Source organism: Camponotus floridanus, unplaced genomic scaffold (assembly GCF_003227725.1).
Source record: "Camponotus floridanus strain SB8 unplaced genomic scaffold, Cflo_v7.5 scaffold19, whole genome shotgun sequence".
In the NCBI taxonomy this organism is placed as follows: domain Eukaryota; kingdom Metazoa; phylum Arthropoda; class Insecta; order Hymenoptera; family Formicidae; genus Camponotus; species Camponotus floridanus.
In genome coordinates this window covers 443,407-461,232 of record NW_020229314.1, presented here as the reverse complement: position 1 = coordinate 461,232, position 17,826 = coordinate 443,407, and the positions used below count along the sequence as shown (strand labels likewise).

General features: G+C 26.1%; 2 protein-coding genes across 4 annotated transcripts; both read right to left on the bottom strand.

The window, feature by feature from the left end:
• Positions 1-952: 952 nt before the first annotated feature.
• LOC105256152 (venom protease-like) lies at positions 953-9,681 on the bottom strand. The gene is made up of 7 exons (XM_025407816.1): positions 9,555-9,681; positions 7,242-7,320; positions 3,731-4,072; positions 2,927-3,229; positions 2,200-2,301; positions 1,651-1,802; positions 953-1,171 (listed from the first exon to the last, which is right to left on the bottom strand). Exons 2-7 carry the CDS (start codon positions 7,306-7,308, stop codon positions 1,007-1,009), a joined length of 1,131 nt encoding a protein of 376 aa, XP_025263601.1. The 5' UTR covers positions 7,309-7,320; positions 9,555-9,681; the 3' UTR covers positions 953-1,006.
• A 3,441-nt stretch (positions 9,682-13,122) lies between these two features.
• On the bottom strand, positions 13,123-17,772 carry LOC105256109. 3 transcript variants are annotated; one of them, XM_011265777.3, is made up of 14 exons: positions 17,462-17,772; positions 16,886-17,076; positions 16,300-16,738; positions 16,083-16,210; positions 15,889-16,004; positions 15,543-15,679; positions 15,297-15,427; positions 14,770-14,896; positions 14,462-14,699; positions 14,223-14,387; positions 13,945-14,142; positions 13,755-13,837; positions 13,509-13,672; positions 13,123-13,337 (listed from the first exon to the last, which is right to left on the bottom strand). In XM_011265777.3, the coding sequence occupies exons 2-13, from the start codon at positions 17,067-17,069 to the stop codon at positions 13,543-13,545; spliced, it is 2,076 nt and encodes a 691-aa protein (XP_011264079.2). In that variant the 5' UTR covers positions 17,070-17,076; positions 17,462-17,772; the 3' UTR covers positions 13,123-13,337; positions 13,509-13,542. The 3 variants fall into 3 exon arrangements, with proteins under 3 accessions (XP_011264079.2, XP_011264078.2, XP_025263625.1); XM_011265776.3 differs by having other exon boundaries at positions 15,297-15,430; positions 17,462-17,770; XM_025407840.1 differs by lacking the exon at positions 17,462-17,772 and having other exon boundaries at positions 13,141-13,337; positions 13,501-13,672; positions 15,297-15,430; positions 16,886-17,069.
• Between the last annotated feature and the right edge of the window lie 54 nt (positions 17,773-17,826).

The window sequence follows — 17,826 nt, the reverse complement described above, 5'->3', positions numbered from 1 at the left end:
GATAACTTGATACACATGTCATCTCTTAATTTAATATATAGTTTATCATAACTGTTATCATAAAACATTAAAACTGAAAGAAAGAATGAGAGACAAAAAAGAGAGAGAAAGAGATTAAAGTTAATATAATTAATTCTGTTAGATATCATTGGAAAGAAGCGCAATGGATATATATGCTGATTGAACTCTTCGCAATGCGGCCCCCACCGGCGGTGTGGTTGCGGGAGGAGGGCCGAAAGCCCCCTTCCGCATCCTCCGCGCGCGCGCGTGTCTGTGTGTGTGTGTGTGTGTACACATACATTTGTGATATTAATAAAACTTTTTTTATCTATAACTTTTTAATAAACAACGAACGCGGATTAAAACCTTTTAATGCATGTTTTTACTATGTTTTTACTACAGAATTAAATTGTTAATAACTTCTTAATAAACAATGATCGCCACAACTAAAACTTTTTAGAGGTTACTTAGGATTATGACCTTGACGTATGTCAAATACATATATATATGTATATAGATATAATACATACATATATGTATAATACATACATATATGTATATATACATACATATATGTATATATAAGATTCTTAAACAAAACACAACAAACAAAATTTTTATATATATATATATTTGTATAATATTATACTTTCTTAAAATAATTATAAAATGTCGTATAATAAAATTAAACTAAAAGATTGCTTCATAAAATCAGCATAAAATTTTACAAACAACATTCTCATTACAATTATAATGAAATAATTATTTATTTATCTAAGTATGATTTATTTATAATATATAATAATACTTAATATTTAGAAATATTTAAAATTTGTTTATGATATCTAAAAATAAAATTGTAACTTTTGTTTATATTACTTATATTTATTTGTCCAGATGAGAAACAATTATAATAATATACATTTTAATCATATAACATTCGTTTTACAGAACCTAAGAAAAAAAATATAGATGGAAAATTTCTATGTTTGTATAAAAAAGCTATTTACACTAATTGGCTTGTAATAAAATCGAGGAAAGCCGTAACCTTTGTATATACTCCTGGAAAACCTGGTTCTGCGCATCTAAAACCATATGATACTACTCCGATAACATAATAAAATTTATTGTCTCGAGGATTAGGAGACATCAATGGTCCACCACTGTCACCCTGAAAAATCATTTCATATAAGCAACAGATAAATAATTAATGAAAAAAATATTTATTTAACAAATTAATAAAAATTTCTTTTTTTAAGTTTTAGTTTCTTTTAAAATGGCTGCATTATAATTAATTTTTACACTTATGTCATATTAAGACAAGTCATTATATGTAAAAATAAAAAAAAATAATAAATTTTTTCGACGTAGACAAAATTATGCTTAGGAAATTATTAGTTGGATAGAAAATAAACTTAAATAATGATAATAAAGTAAGATATCAATAATGATATTAAGAAATGATGAAAAGAATGAAAATTGATCTAAATTCGGAATTACTATTTCAATTGTTAGTACATTTAAAATGTACAATCTATATACGCATAATTCGATTTATTAATTAACTTTTTTATTAATTAAGTCATTCATAAGAAATATAAATATTTTTTATTAATGTCTTATTAATATAATTCTATAATCATTTCTCACCTGACAAGAATCTTTTCCACCTTGAGCAAATCCGGCACATAAAACGCGATCATCTATTACATTCCCTTTAAAATTTTGAAAAGCTCTTACGCATTCTTGTTGTGGACGTACAGGAAGTTGTGTTTGTAAAAGTCGACTGCTTGTAGGTCCACCTAAAAATATAAACAATGCAAAATTAAAATAAATTATAATATCTTATTAAAAATATAGAAAATAATTATAATATAACAAAAAAGGCTTTTAGTATTAGATTATTACTATTATTTATAGTATTAATTATTACTGTTATTATTAATAATATTCTTATTTATAGTATTAAATTATTACTGTTATTATATATTTATTAAATTTTTATATACATATACATATTTCTTTTTAGATTTTTATACACATACACATACATATTTCTCAGATTACAATTAGAAATTAAAGGAATTCATCAAATTACATTTAACAAATAATATATCTATATATATATATATGTGTGTGTGTGTGTGTGTGTGTGTGTGTGTGTGTGTGTGTATGTAGTTTATTTTATTCAATACTTACGAAAATAAACAGATCCCCATCCAGCAATGAAAGGATACGTATTCTCCACGTTTCTATTTCTAGTAAAATCATCCACTGGCAGACAGATAGGATGAAGTATTGCTGAAAGTTTATAAAACTGATATCAATTTATAAAGCGTAGTGAAGAAGAAAGCAAATTAAACAATTCTAAAAGCTAAATCTAATCTAAAATTTCTAATTTTGAAAATTATATGATGATAATAGTTAATTTGGCAGATTTTAATTTTATAAATCAAATACGTATGTATTTTAAATTATAGAATATAAATTATAGAAAAAATGTTCAGATCTGACATTTTTGTTTGATCATAAATTTGACTTAGGAGTGAAAAGAAAAAATTAAAATTTTTACGTAATTTTGATATTTGTTTGTAAATCTTTTCGGCGCAAAACAATAAATATATCTATCGTCAGAATTACGATAAGTTGCGAATTACAAAAGGACAAAATGCAGAAAATATTTTTGAGAAATTAAATTGACAGAATTGAAAAAAATAATTTGATATGATACAATACAGAAATATTTCCTGAAGAATCGATTATAGTCTTAATTGAGTTTTTAGTTAATTCATTTTTTAGATCTCTTCAGCTCACATTTCATATCAATGAACATTTTTTAATATTAAATTTTACGTGGTTTCTCGATCTTTCGTGAAAATAATAGCGATTGAAATAAAATAAATATTAGCAAAATAGGAAAACTTACATGAAAATGGTACTTCTCGAGTCGTTTTTAAAACAGCCACATCGTTCGTGTGGCTTGTGGGATTGTAGCCGGGATGTACTGCTTTCCATTCGATAAAATCCTCGAAGGGAGTCGCTCCATCGGAATCGCTATTGAGGTCCAAGTCACCAATACGTACTTTATACAAATCGTCTCGTCCATGTACGCAATGCGCAGCAGTAAGCACATGACGAGTAGAAATTAAAGCGCCACCGCAAAGCCATCTCGGAACATTTGAATCTCTCGGATTTCTGAATCCGAGAGCGGTGAGCCAAGGCCAAGAACCTACAAAATGGATCAGTTATTACTATTAGTGTCATAGATTCATTAATAACGCCGACAATGACACTGATCTAAGTCACTCTTATAATTTTTATGTTGTAACTAATGTCAATATCATATTAATTAAGCATTGGATTTTAAGAATCTGTCGAAACAAAGACTATGTAAAACTAAATTCAGACCAAACTATTTATTTCCATTATATGTGAAAAAACAACTTTTCAATCATTTCTAACAAAAAGAAAAGTCTTTAATGTGTTCGGGAAGAAAAAATTGATTAAAAAAAATCTCCTATAAAATTTAATCAAAATCTCCTAAAAAAATTTAACCAATTTAAAGAAAAAGAAGACGGATTTTAAATTTGACACTTTTTAATTTTTCTTAGAAACATATTATAGTTTAAAAAAATGATTGTTGATGATATGTGACAAGTAATAAAAAATATAATAAAACAGTCATACATCATAGATAAAAATTATCCTCTAACATAAAAATTATTTGTACCTAACGCAGCTGGCGAACCACCAACGACTCTACGTAGCGATATATTACTAAATCCACAATCAGGTGGATACAAAGGACCATACACAGTATTCGTGATCTCGCCACGACCTTGCTCGCCTTCGAAATTGTTGCCTGTGTTTTCTGTACCACCTGTATTTCCGCCATTGATGTCGGTAGGACAGCAAACTTGAGGATCTCTACCTTCAAATCCACAAAGGGAAGAACGGAGAAAATTTGCTATTTCTGGATTTTGAGAATTTGTTTGCAGAAGATTGAGCAACGGTGCACAATTTTTTATATTAATGCATATACCAGGTCGCCCTTGTGGGTTTTGGCATTGACCTGCAACATAAAAATTTAAATTTAACAAATTTTATAATATTATATTTATTTAGTTATATTTAGTTAGTTCCTTCAATATGTTTTCTATTAATGTACATCTCAGTATAATATCCTAAAGTATTCTAAAACTTATATTTTTATAAAATCTGCTTTAGATGATTTATAATTCGCGACAAAAGACTTAAGAGAGAATTCTATTTCTCATTTTATGTGCTATATATTTTAATGTATATGTGTCCATTCTACTATTTTTTTATGTAAATTTTTACATGTAAATTTATATTTCTTCAAATATTTTCTATATTTTACACGATAAAACTGTAAATAAAATTATATATGTCTTGAAAATAACTTCTTATACGTTGATATAATATCACTTTTAGATATATGATATATATATTTTTTACATATATTGTAAAATATTTGTATGAAAAGTAGATTAATTATAGTATCTCGTAAGCACTTTGTTATATTACAGTTATTAATTATCAGTTCTTTTATATATTTGGTCGACAAATTTGATATTTGCTATCACGCGTGACGTTTTTCACATATAAATTTTATTAAAATAAAGAATATTCAAGAAAGAAGCTTATATTGCAATTAATATTGTTAAACATTTTTGTAATTATATATTTATCTTTCGATTCGAAATCTCTGATTAATCAAGAATAATTATAGAAATTATAGAGTAATAATTATAAAAATATAAATGTTAGCATGAAAAAAATGTATAACTTTATCGCTATTATGCATAATAGTTTATTGCGCAATAAAATGCATTTCATTACGATAACGTACATTTATGTATGTACAATTCTGATTCTTCTGAATTATTTAAATTCTACTAGCTACAGTATGTAAATATATTTTCTGTGAAAAAAGTTAGTAATGTTTGCTAATGTTGTTAATGTTACATCGCTAAATACCATCTTTTAAAATCTGCCCATAAATTTAAAATATTCCGGTAAGTAATGATTTACATTATACAATAGAATAAATTTATGAAACAAGCGGATAATCAATTCTAGATAGATGCGGTCAGCTGTTCACTATTAGATATTTGTGCCGCATAAGTAAAAAGTTAAAATTTATATATTTTCTTGTTTTATAGTAAGATATTATTTATACAGAGATTTTATTTATAAATTAATTTTCTTTATAAATTTCGAAACGTTTCTATAATATATTGTATTAAGAGAGTATATTGCATAACTAAATTTTTTTTATCAATTGTATCTTATTTATTGCAGTTTTATCATTATTTACAACACGAATTAAAATAGTTTATCGTAATAAATCGTAAGAATTTTTTCTTCATAATTATCCAGTGAGCAATAAATTACCAAAAAGAGTTCTTAAGGTGTATTCAGGTTTAAGAAATGGACATTCGACAAATGTCATGTGGAAGATAACATAATGATGTCAATAAGTTCTCTAATAAATTCTCGATTTTAGAAGAAAAAAGACATCACATAAATACATCTGAAAGAATATTATAATTTAATTTCTTATAAATGTCAAAAAATAAAAATAAAAAAGAAGTAAAAATAAAAGAAAGGAGAAAAGTGCACACTAAGATTAGTATAAAATAATTTATTAAAAATTGTTTTATATATTATAAAAATTATAAACCAGATGTAACCTTAACTCATACTACAGCATGCGGGAGATTGGATATTCGTTTATAATTTATATAATATATAAAGCAACTTTTAATAAATTATTTTATACTTATCCTAGTGTGCTCTTTTCTCTTTCCTTTTATTTTTACTTTTTTTCTATTTTTATTTTTGTATTTTCCTCTTCATTTTTCCTTCAAGATAATCTGCCAAGTTAATAAATAATAATCTAAATTATATGTGTTCTCAAAACTCTTTATTATGTACTTATATACTTATAGATGTCTTTAGAGCTAGTAAGCAAACTCTAAAGACATCTAGTAAGTAGACATCATAAAGAACTTTTTGAAGACATCTTACAAAAAGATTATTGATGTCATTTTCAAAAGAAATTAATAAAGTCTTCAAAAAGTCCTCTTAAAGACTTCTTCCTCTCAATAATCCTCACTGGGTATTCAATATCGTGTGAATTAATAGCGACCACATCCGGCAAATTCTCTGCTGATTCAATTATACTACACATATGATTAGAATAACTAATTAATACAAAAAATAGAATCGTTATGATTGTATAATTGGTCATTAATTTTTTTATATTATATTTCATAATAGTTACTCCTATTCAATTTTTAAAAATGTTATAAAAATATTCATTCTAAATATATATTAATTAATGTAATACGAATAATCTTTCGCATTGAAACTTTCAGTATTTATCTTAAAGTATATACTTTACATCATATTAATTTCGATTGCAAATCTGATCGATTGTATAAACAAGTTCTTTTAATTTGTGGCGATATTATTTTTTTCAGAAGCATTTTTCAAATCATCGAAAAGAAGATGTAATATGTCGCAACAAATCGGCCTCCAGTTGACCTTCATCGATGGTCATGCTATATTACATGAAACTCTCGTTCTCTCGATTTAAAAAAATCTTGCCTTGGCCGTGTTCGAACAACTTTACGTCAATGCTTACTACTGTAATTTCCAGGTAATCTGTGTAACACTATCGTGTAAGAAATTTGTAAGCCTTTATATATATGTATATTTATAAAGATCAATTAATCTTCACAAATTTGTGAAAAATATATAAAATATAAAAAAATAATAAAAAAATAAAATATATAAAATGTAAACACTTTATAAAAACACATATTTAAATTTAATTATCTTAAAATATGATATATAATTCAAAAAATTCAACTTTCATAAATATAATTCTTATAATAAAGATTGTTAAGCCATTAAGTGAGTATAGTGAGTACAGACTAAGTGAATACAGATAGAATAATTACGCAAGATAGAAGACGCACTCGAGAGTAACACGCGACAGCAACATGTATTTATGAAATTAGATAATATGTTGAGTTAAGATGACACATGTGGATATACCGGATTTGTTTCGTGCGGAAATTCGATTTGCTATTATGTTAAAAAAGTATTATCAGTAGTTTGCAAGTAAAATCTGACCGATAGTTGTGACGAGATTGTAATGGAATCTGTAGACACATATATTACTCGAAATGGTAATAAAAAGCGCATACCTTGAGATTGCGTCGATGGTATTAATATACATAGTGAACTGATGAGTACGATGACGGAAGACCACATTTTAAATCTTTCCTAAAAATTTAAATTATGTTATCTCATCTTCAGTAATTAAGTAGATTATGCAAATATAATTATAAATAAATTTTTTGCGTTCTCAAAATAGTTTTAATAATTAGACTATTAAAAGAAATGTCAAATGTCTTAAATTACATATTAGGAAAACTGATAAAATGAAATTGTATTACTTGAGATTTAAATAATTTTTTTTAATATGTATTGATATTAATATTATAATTTTTTTTATAATTCTTTAATCCCTTTAAGTATTAGAAACTTAAAGTTTATACATTTAAAATTGAGTGAAAGGAGCTCTACTATTTTACGTCTAAACTTTATTTATCATATAACTACAATCATATTTATACATGATTCTAAGAAACTGATAATGTTTCACCTTTGTTCCCTTTTTTTAAAAAATGAGTTTTTCACAAACAATATTACTGTATTTATTACATGTTCGCATTATCAAACATGTTATATATTATATATGCATACATCATTATAGAGTCCATAGCACTGATACTTGGTGGATATAATTAGGATAGTAAATAAAAGTCATGTGTTATTTTACTTTGTTAAAATATTCAAAGTAACTTTTGCTTTAATTTAAAAAATTTTTAGTGAGCCGAGAAAAGATACACATGTGTCGAGGACTGTTAAATAAAACCATTGCAAAGAAATTCGATGAACCAAGATATAGCACGTGCGCGGAGATTTCGATGCCTCTACCGTACTTATGATTAGTCAACGTCAGCATGAAAATAAGTTCTGCCTGGGTACCCCCGACATTGAATAAATGTGAGCTAGCCATAATAGATGAAGATTTATATTTAAGCATTTGCAACCTAGCGTGACAACAGTTGTTAGCGGATTCTCCTGCGATTTATTTCACGGTCAAAGTTAATTATGAGTTATAATATATTTGACATTGACAAATAAAATCACTCTGAATTCAATGAAAATAACATTACATTAATGATGTCAGATTAAAGATACGCACATTCTCAAAGTACAATGTTGACCAATTAAATCTTCTAGAAAAAATATCCTGAGAAGATAAGTCAATTATGATTTCAAAATTAAAAATTACATTTTCTTGTTAAATTTAAAAGACAATTTATAAATAACATGTGATGTATGTGTATGTATATGTGTAAATATTATTATTGAAAATTTAATAAGTATTAATATATTTCAAATTTTTTAAATTTTGCCAAAAAATGACTATATCCTTATAAAAAAATCTACGGTTGTAAAAATTTGGAACAGATAGAAGATATACTGTATAAAATGTAAAAATAATATAAGAATACTTTTTGTATAATTTTAAATATTACAATGTTATTACTGCTAACGTACGATTGAGATCCTTTTGCACAGAAATAAAAAGCGATTAATAGATCAATGAAAATAGGGTAAATTGTCGAACATTACACGAAGGCTACTAAATTGCTCTTTTCTACCGCATTCTCTTTATAACGGACAGAGAAATAATCAACTAATAGTCATATTATTATATCTTGCTTACAATAGTGTTATGAATGTTTTCTTCCATCTTGTTTATCAACAATATACATGTTTCTATTGAAACGTCTAATGACAAGGTATTATGTGTATATCAAAGTAATACAATATAGGCATACATCTGTTACCTTAATTATTGTGTATTATATTGTGTATTATATTAAAATATGTAATTATTTTGACAATATGTATTTAAATTAAAAATTCAAGTCAAGTATAATTATCATACAAATCTACCAGAAATTGTAAGGCTTTGTCAACATAGTATTATGAAATATTATTTTTTTCGCATGTTAAATAAGCATCGACAATCTTTTAAAGTGCCATATAATGCGCTTTTTATTTGATAACTTGACGCACGTCATTTCTTAATACATAGTTTATCATAATTAATAAATATCTTAATATCGCTAGTCGAATAATCAAAGGATTTTTCAATAATCCTTTTATCATAATTGTTATCATAACATTAAAATTGAAAGAAAGAGAAATAAAAAAGAGAGAGAAAGAGATTAAAGTTAATGTAATATAATTAATTCCTTTAAATGTCATCGGAAAGAAGCGTTAAAATAATTTGTATGACATCTTACGACAATCAAAATAAGTGATGATTGATATGAAAAATTATTGAATTGTATTATTAAAAATTTCATAATTATATTGGTTTCAATTTTTTTCTCAACAGACATTAATTTAATCTGACTAATTTAATCGTTACTTACTAATTAATTAATATGTTGCTGCTAGATTTTTTACACAAATAAAGACATCAGTGATTGATAAATCAATGAGGATAGCGCGAATCGTCGAGGAACACTGCACGAGGTCTACTGAATTGCTCTTCTCTCGTGCATTCTCTTTATAACGGACAGAGAGAAATAATCAACCAATAGTCTTACGTTAGACTAGGATTTAATTGTATGCGTGTAAATACGAAAAATTCTATTCACGTATATGTAAGGTATATAAAACTTGCTGGAATATATGTTTGCATGTTAGAGAAATATACATACATACGTATGAATAAATAAATAAATAAATATATATATATATATATATATATATGTGTGTGTGTATGTAATAAATATATATATATATATATATATATATATATATATGTAATATATTTTCTGTATAAATTTATACTTTGTTGTGTATGTTCTTTCTCTTTCTCTTACAATAAAAATAATTTTAAATTATAAATGTTGAAGGTACATAAAAATCTTCCTATGATATATTTTTTATAGTAATTTTCGAATATTATAAATATGTGATAACAAACATTTAAAAAAAAACTCGATTTCCAAAATCAAAAATAAATAAAAACGTTCTATTAATTTCAATTAAACTATACTTAATTTGAAGGAAATATTATGTAACAAAAAATATTTTATTATAAAAATTACAAGTTATATCAACAAATCACGACTTTCCATAAATTTGTTGATGAGAAAAATTCAATTTTTCAAAACTCTCAAAAAACTGTTATTAACAAAAGAATTTAATATCACATTAGTTTTTATTATACATATGTTGCAGTATTTATAAGTATATAAAATTAATTTTTAATTTTTTTAATAAATAAATATATGTATTTTATTGAATATAGCATTAAAAAATTGTAATAAATAATTCTATATTTTATATTGTCAATGTTTTAAAAAAGTATGACATAAAACTATTTAAGTGTAATATTCTCTTTCATATAAACAATTTTTTTATATTTATCTATCTATATGATATACAAATACATATATCGTTATACAAATACAATCAAGAACTTTATTCTCTTTTTAAAAAACTGTATTGTGAAATATTCATGAAAGTCCTATATGTGCTTCAAATTCCCGAGATGAGTCATCAGGAAAAATCGCACTTAAAAAGGCTATCCAACAAGACCTTTTTCAATTATATCTTGCCTTATTACTTTCTCAGTATTACTTTGGACACTCTTTCCCTCTCTCTCTCTCTCTCTCTCTCACTCTCGGATCTGTTTTAAATCTGGAGTTTTACGCTTCGTGAAGAGAGATGACCTTGAGTTATCGTTTGTGTTACGCTTTCATATATGATACATAATGACGTTTTAATAATTTTTCGCATCTTTGATATAATTACAAAGCGTGCGAGTCTACGTAATTCCGCGTATGCGATGATTTACCGATAGTAAAATAGCGGCGACCAACTCTACATCTTTTGCATCCGGTAATGCAAGCGTGAATTATTCACAATTCTGTACATTCTGTGTGTCATAAATGAATCTTTTACATGTTCACAGTCAGTAATATTAGATACATGATGTGTAGCGAATTAAATAATGATATTATATATAATAAATAATGATATGATAAATAATTAAGGGTTTTAATTAAAATATAATATATCTTTTCGAAAGAGGTATGTATTTTGCATAACGTTTATTCTATAGTGTTGCAACAGTAAGTCAATTACATTTTGCATTATTATCCTATTATATACACATTATTATTTTAATTTATTATATACAGTATAAATTCTTTCTTATTATTTATATGAAAGTATATAAAATTATTGTTTTTTTTTCTGATTTACATATTTTGTAATTATAATTAATATAGATGTATATATATCTACTTGTGCTTTTATTTTGTGGAATAAAAGTCGCACGTTAAGAGATGAATTATCTAACTACTTGATTGTATATGGCAAATATTTCTTGTTCATAATCCTTGAAACAGAACACATTATATATATATATATATATATATATATATATATATATATATATAATTTCCAAAATTTTAATTGTGTGTATATGAATAGTTATATAAGTTATAATATAATTAATTAAATTGCTAAAAAATGTTGCATAAAATGCAATGCTATGTAAAGGATTATATTTTACTCTTAATAAATGAATTTTGATAAATAGTTTTGGTACATGGCAGTGTAAAAAGTTTTCATAATGACAATCACTCATCAGTAATGAAACAAATTACATATGTGAGACCTAATATACAATACTAATCAGAAATAATAAAATTTATAATTTAGCATGTACCTGTGTGTAACATGAATGTAGGTCTTTATGAAATTCTTTCAGACCGTTTATAACAATCTTTAATAATATATATGATATTCTTCTCTTCTCTTTCTTTAATTCAATCGCTTTTTTCAACTCATTCTTTGATATCAAACTAGCAACAGAAAATCCTATGACATTATATGCATGTTTCAATGCTATCTATTATACACTACATTTTTTATCGCATTTTATATTGACAAAATAAAATTATTCATGTGCAGTATTAACTTGAATACTGAAGATATTCTAATGTGATAAAATGTGTTGTTTTTACTATAGATTATTATAACTAGAGAATAGTATTTGATTCTATTATGTAACATATGTACAAGAATGACAATATATGTAAGGCCTGACAATACAGTGATTTTTTTTCTGCAATTTTCATACATACAATGGCGATTATCTTTAATTTAAAATTTGCTTAATCATTCTATAGATCAAATTTGTTTATATTTATAACTTAGGCTAAGTCTTTGGCTTAGCATCGGTGATAGTAATCGAAGAAATTTAATACGAATAATTATTGGTTTTTAAATATAAACTTATCACATATATTATTTTCGGCATTATGTCAAACGGCGCGCAGTATTTTCATTTAGTTTGAATAATATTCAATAAGAAAAAATAATATATTACAAATATAATTTAAATAACACAATGATATTCTCACATGATAAAAGTTAATTAATAGTAAACTGCAACAATGGCAAATAACTTTTCAATATATTCAGATTTATGTTATTATTAATACTATATAACATGTAGGATCAAAAATTCAGGGCTTAATATTATAGGTACAAATTAGTATATGAAAAGATAAAACCAAATTATTCTTTGAATTGTTATTAGTAATATGACATGTAATACTAGAATTTTGTCAAGATCACAAATTTAATCCAAGCATTACAAAAATTTACATGATATTAATAAAATATTTACAATAGAAATTTCATTATTCTCATAAATTGAAGTACACTGAATAGATATAATTTATATAATATGTATTGTATATCCCAGAAATATTATGTCGACATAGAATCAAATTGATTTGTCAAACTTATATATCTTTGTGTATATTTTTCTTAACTATATTCTATACTCAAAGATATATAATATTTTTGTGAAGTCATGTAAGTTATTTTAAATTTCTTATAGCATAAATTTTTACGTCGTATACATATATAAACAAAGATAAAAATTAAATATTCATTCATCATTATAATGTATATAAACAAATTTAGAGTCTTCAATATATTTATTATTATTATTATGCATAAAACCAACCGCAGTCAGAGATGTATTAAAATTGAAGCTGACAACTCTTCTTGTCTTCTTCAGGAACTCAGTTCATGTTTCGTTATTTTGATTATCCATAACATTTTTACATTATTAATCCATAGTAATAGTGGTAACCCAGCACAATTTCTCCTGGATGGACCATCTTGAGAAATATTTGATGTTATGTAAACATAGATAGATAGATACATACATATATAATATATATATATATATATATATATATATATATATGTGTGTGTGTGTGTGTGTGTGTGTGTGTATTTGTATTTATATTTATATTTATGATTATGAATATTTAATTATACCTAATTACATTTTAAAAAGAGGCAGATATGAAAAACCTTAAACTATGTCGCAGTAGTAAATTCCTTATGGAGAAAAGTTTCAATATCTACTCGACATATAGGACAACGTTTATTGGTGCATAACCATCGATCAACGCAATCGATATGAAATAAATGCATACATGGAAGCCTCCTATAAATAAAAAAGAAATATTACAAAATTTACAATTTATAAAATTGTATTAAATCTATAAAAACTTGAAATTAAAATTTACCTGACACTTTCACAATCTTCAAATTCGGATAAACATATTGTACACTTCTCGATAGCATCTTCCCCATTCTCGACTTTTTTTACCTATAAATAAATATGTTTATGTAACATATTGTAACATGAATTGCTCTTATACATATAATAAGTGCAATAATATTAAAAATTTTCGCATTATAAGCATTTATTCTTACCCGTTTGTATTTATGTGGGAATGTGTGGCTTTCAATAGATTCTTGCGTAGCCCCACAATTTATATGACCCATACGTCGCAAATCAACAATGCGCATATAATTGTCTAGTCGAGCAGACATGTGACGTGCTCCTTGCAATACAAAATCTGATAGACCCAACGGTGGAAACGGCATCATATCATGTGTTCCAGATCCTTGCTACATGTGTATATAAAACGAAGTGAATTGAATACAACATCAAAACAATATATACTTGATAATAAAAAGAAAAAACGTACCATATGAGGATGGAAACTAATATGAAGGTGATGCATACGTTGCGACGGCCGTTGATGCGGATCATAGTGATACATATGATGATGTACATGTTGATGTACTGGCATTGAGGGCAACATCACTGGAGGAGTCTGCTCCATTTCTTCCACCTCATTTAATGGATTCACCTGTGAATAATATAAAATGCGAATTAAAATATGATATTGGAAGATGTTATATATTCATACAAAAATCTAATTACAATTATAGGTAGCACAGGGCATGATCCTCTATAGAAATTAGGTGGCCCTCGAGCCTCAGGATGGCTATACACAGTAGGTTGTTGCGGTGGCGGTAAAATAGGTGGAAGATAATTTTCTGTATATGCTGTATTATCTGTTCCATTGTTACAACGAGCATTCGAAGGACTGCTGTTTTCGCCGCTTCTACGAGCGACATACGTCGATGAATGTACATGAGAGTTACATGGTCCTGTATTACTAAAAGTACATATTTATGAATAAATATACTTTACTACATAAGATATAATATAGTAACAATAATACTAACGCGACGTGATGCGACGAAAATCTGTGATAAAGTCTTCGTCTATGTGCTTCTTGCATACGTTGTTGATTTATCCACAATCTCTCTTGAAGTGGATGCATGCGTGATCTCGTTACGTTCGTAGATGCATCTAAATAAAATAACAATAAAATTTTTAAATTTAAAGTTCATATATATATATATATATATATATATATATAAACAAATTTATTTATGATTTTATATATATATATATACATACATATAAAATCATAAATAAATTTGGGGAGGTAAAGAGGGTTTATAGAATTCTCAAAAATGAGAATCTATATCTTGATAAATGCACCAAGTAAAACATATGCATATGCCTCGTGACGTTTAAATTTTCGTAAACAATTAATCTTTAAAAAAAATTTACGCATTACTATCCGCGGTGGCTCTTATTCGCTAGTTTCTTATCGTGTTGTTTAAATACATATAGAGCCTAATTCCTTTCAATTTATAAATAAATTTGTTTTTATATTAAAATAATAAATAATAAATTCTCTTACCTCCTACAGATCCATAACGTGAGTGAGCAAGCATTCTGTGATTATGATACGTGCCTCTATTATGCATGTTAGTATGATGTGTTAAATTCCAATAATCCATGCCTGGGAATCTACGCGCACAGTGTGGATTACTTCTAAAAAAGATTTTATATTACAATAATTATATAAAAAATAATCACAATTTGAGAGAAAAAAATTATTTAAGAATATTTAAGAATACTTTTTAAGAATACATTTATTATTCACCTATTATACTCTGCCAACCATGGATTGTTAGCTACAGGATTTGCCGATGTTGACGGCGTATGTTCTTCATCAGATTCTACAGTTAAATCAACTACAGTAACTGTACGATTATCTTCATTTGTATTTTCTAAGGAATTCTATAACAATGTAAAAAGTGTATTTTTTTTAAATAAAATTTTTATAATATACGTACTAATATTTTTTATATGTACAATCTTATACATATACAAACTGTATATGTATATATATATATATATGATGATATATATATATATATATATATATATATATATATATTGATGAGTTTTATATAATAAAGATTTTTTTATTTATATGCATTACATACCTTGACATTATGATTAACAGTACCAAGTACTTCAACTGAACTATCTTCATCATCACTATCACTACTAGACGACCAATCTAGTTGCAAATCTGGTGCAGATGGTGTGTCATCATTTTCTATTAAAATTTAAAAATTAACTATTTAACAATAACTAATTAAGTATATTTAATATATTATAAATGCTCTAAACATACGAGATGTATGCACCGATTTCACTTCTTGATGAGGTAATACATTTGAATTATATGCTTCACGATGTAAACTAATAGCCAAACTCAAATTATGATCTCCTACATTTTCTAGGATATCTGCTGTTGTTATACTGCAAATAAAATAATATTTATATGTATTAATAATATATCATGAAAATAACTAATATATATGCATACAAATGTAATAAGCTATAAATACTTGTTTGAAATAGGATGATCTGATAATCTAGATGGTCCAGCTATACTCAAATTATCTGGTTGTTGACCACTCAATAACTTTTGCTCTTCACTTCTTTTAGTTTTATGTTTGATTGCCAAATCACGATCATGCAAAATTCTTTTTGTCCTATAATTATCACATAATCTTTCCTCGCACGAATTATTCAACTGTCGAATTGATGGCTCTTTCTTAGAATTTCTTTCTTGCTTATTTTGGCACATATTACAATTTAAAAGATTAGATTGCCAATATTCCTGTGAATCACTAGTTGTATCTGGTGGTGTTAAATAATTCCCATAAACAAAATTATTATCAGAAGTAGTAGGATGAGCTGAATTTGTATAAGGATCTATAGCTGCTACTTCTGATTCCTCAATATCACTGTCTGCAAATAAATGCTCATACTCCATTTCATTACCTACAAATCAGATGCTTGATTTATCTTATATGTATGATTGATGTATTGATTTATTTTATATGTATATATACATTATGCTATTAGAAATTATTAAAATATATTTTATACAGTTACTAATTAAAAAATTATCAGCTTTCTCATATATACCAGTAGGAAACCGAGATTGCGGAGATGGATCAACTGTTGATGTAAATGCCGTATCAAATATATCAGCTAACGATGTAGAATGAGCTTCTACAGACGCAGTTGTAGATTCTGCTTGAAATAGCTCATTTTGTTCTTCAGGCTTACCTTTATGCCAAACATTTTGTGAACTTGTATTTTCCTCCATTCTACCTCTACAATATATTCAAAATTACAATAATGAGAATTCTGTTAATTCTCAAAATAAAATTTGCAAATTTAAGTTTGGAGTAATGAAAAAAAATTTTTTTTTTTGGAATGCAAGCTCAAATGTACAATAGCAAAAATCTGAATAAAAAAAAAGCTCAGCTTCGACGATTAAAAATTTTTCGCTCTTAATGGCAATGTTTGCGCGTTGCACAACTTCGATACTGAAAACGATATCGAGTTACAGGAAGCAAGTTTTGCATGATACTACCAAAGATATAATGAAACTTTAGATATATACCTCCGAGATCTCTTTTACTATATCCTATTACAATCAAATCTTGGATCAATACCACGGTAAAATAATTCGTGTATGCCGAAAATGTACATTACCTTACAATTCCTCCGACACTTTCATCAAACGATAAGCGTATCTTCACCACGTCATTTTTATAAGATTTATTTTCCGTGACTCCGCGCAGTTACTTAAATCATATTTTCACATACCCCGATATTACCTTGGAAGCCGAGACACTAGAAATTTGATTAAATTGCTATCTATCAAAAAAAAATGTGCAAGTATATATAATTCTTTTATGTCAGTATAAAATATATAAATGATGAAATCGAAAAGAATTTATGTAGATTGATGTAGAGAGACGGGTCTCCCTCCCTGTTAGCATAATATGCACATCTGGCAATCGCGATACCATCAATCGTACCTTTCGTCAACTACACGCTGACTATTTAAAAGTTCC

Bases quoted from the DNA above. Each gene is read 5' to 3' on its own strand.
- LOC105256152 (XM_025407816.1), bottom strand. From the start codon at position 7,308: ATGTGGTCTTCCGTCATCGTACTCATCAGTTCACTATGTATATTAATA. The intron at 3,230-3,730 runs GTACAAATAATT...TCCATTTTGTAG, and splicing joins TGGTTCGCCAGCTGCGTTAG to GTTCTTGGCCTTGGCTCACC. The intron at 1,803-2,199 runs GTAAGTATTGAA...TTATATTTTTAG, and splicing joins ATGGGGATCTGTTTATTTTC to GTGGACCTACAAGCAGTCGA.
- LOC105256109 (XM_011265776.3), bottom strand. From the start codon at position 17,069: ATGGAGGAAAATACAAGTTCACAAAATGTTTGGCATAAAGGTAAGCCT. The intron at 16,739-16,885 runs GTATATATGAGA...TCTGATTTGTAG, and splicing joins GCAATCTCGGTTTCCTACTG to GTAATGAAATGGAGTATGAG. The intron at 15,680-15,888 runs GTATGTAATGCA...ACATTGTTATAG, and splicing joins CTGTTAATCATAATGTCAAG to AATTCCTTAGAAAATACAAA.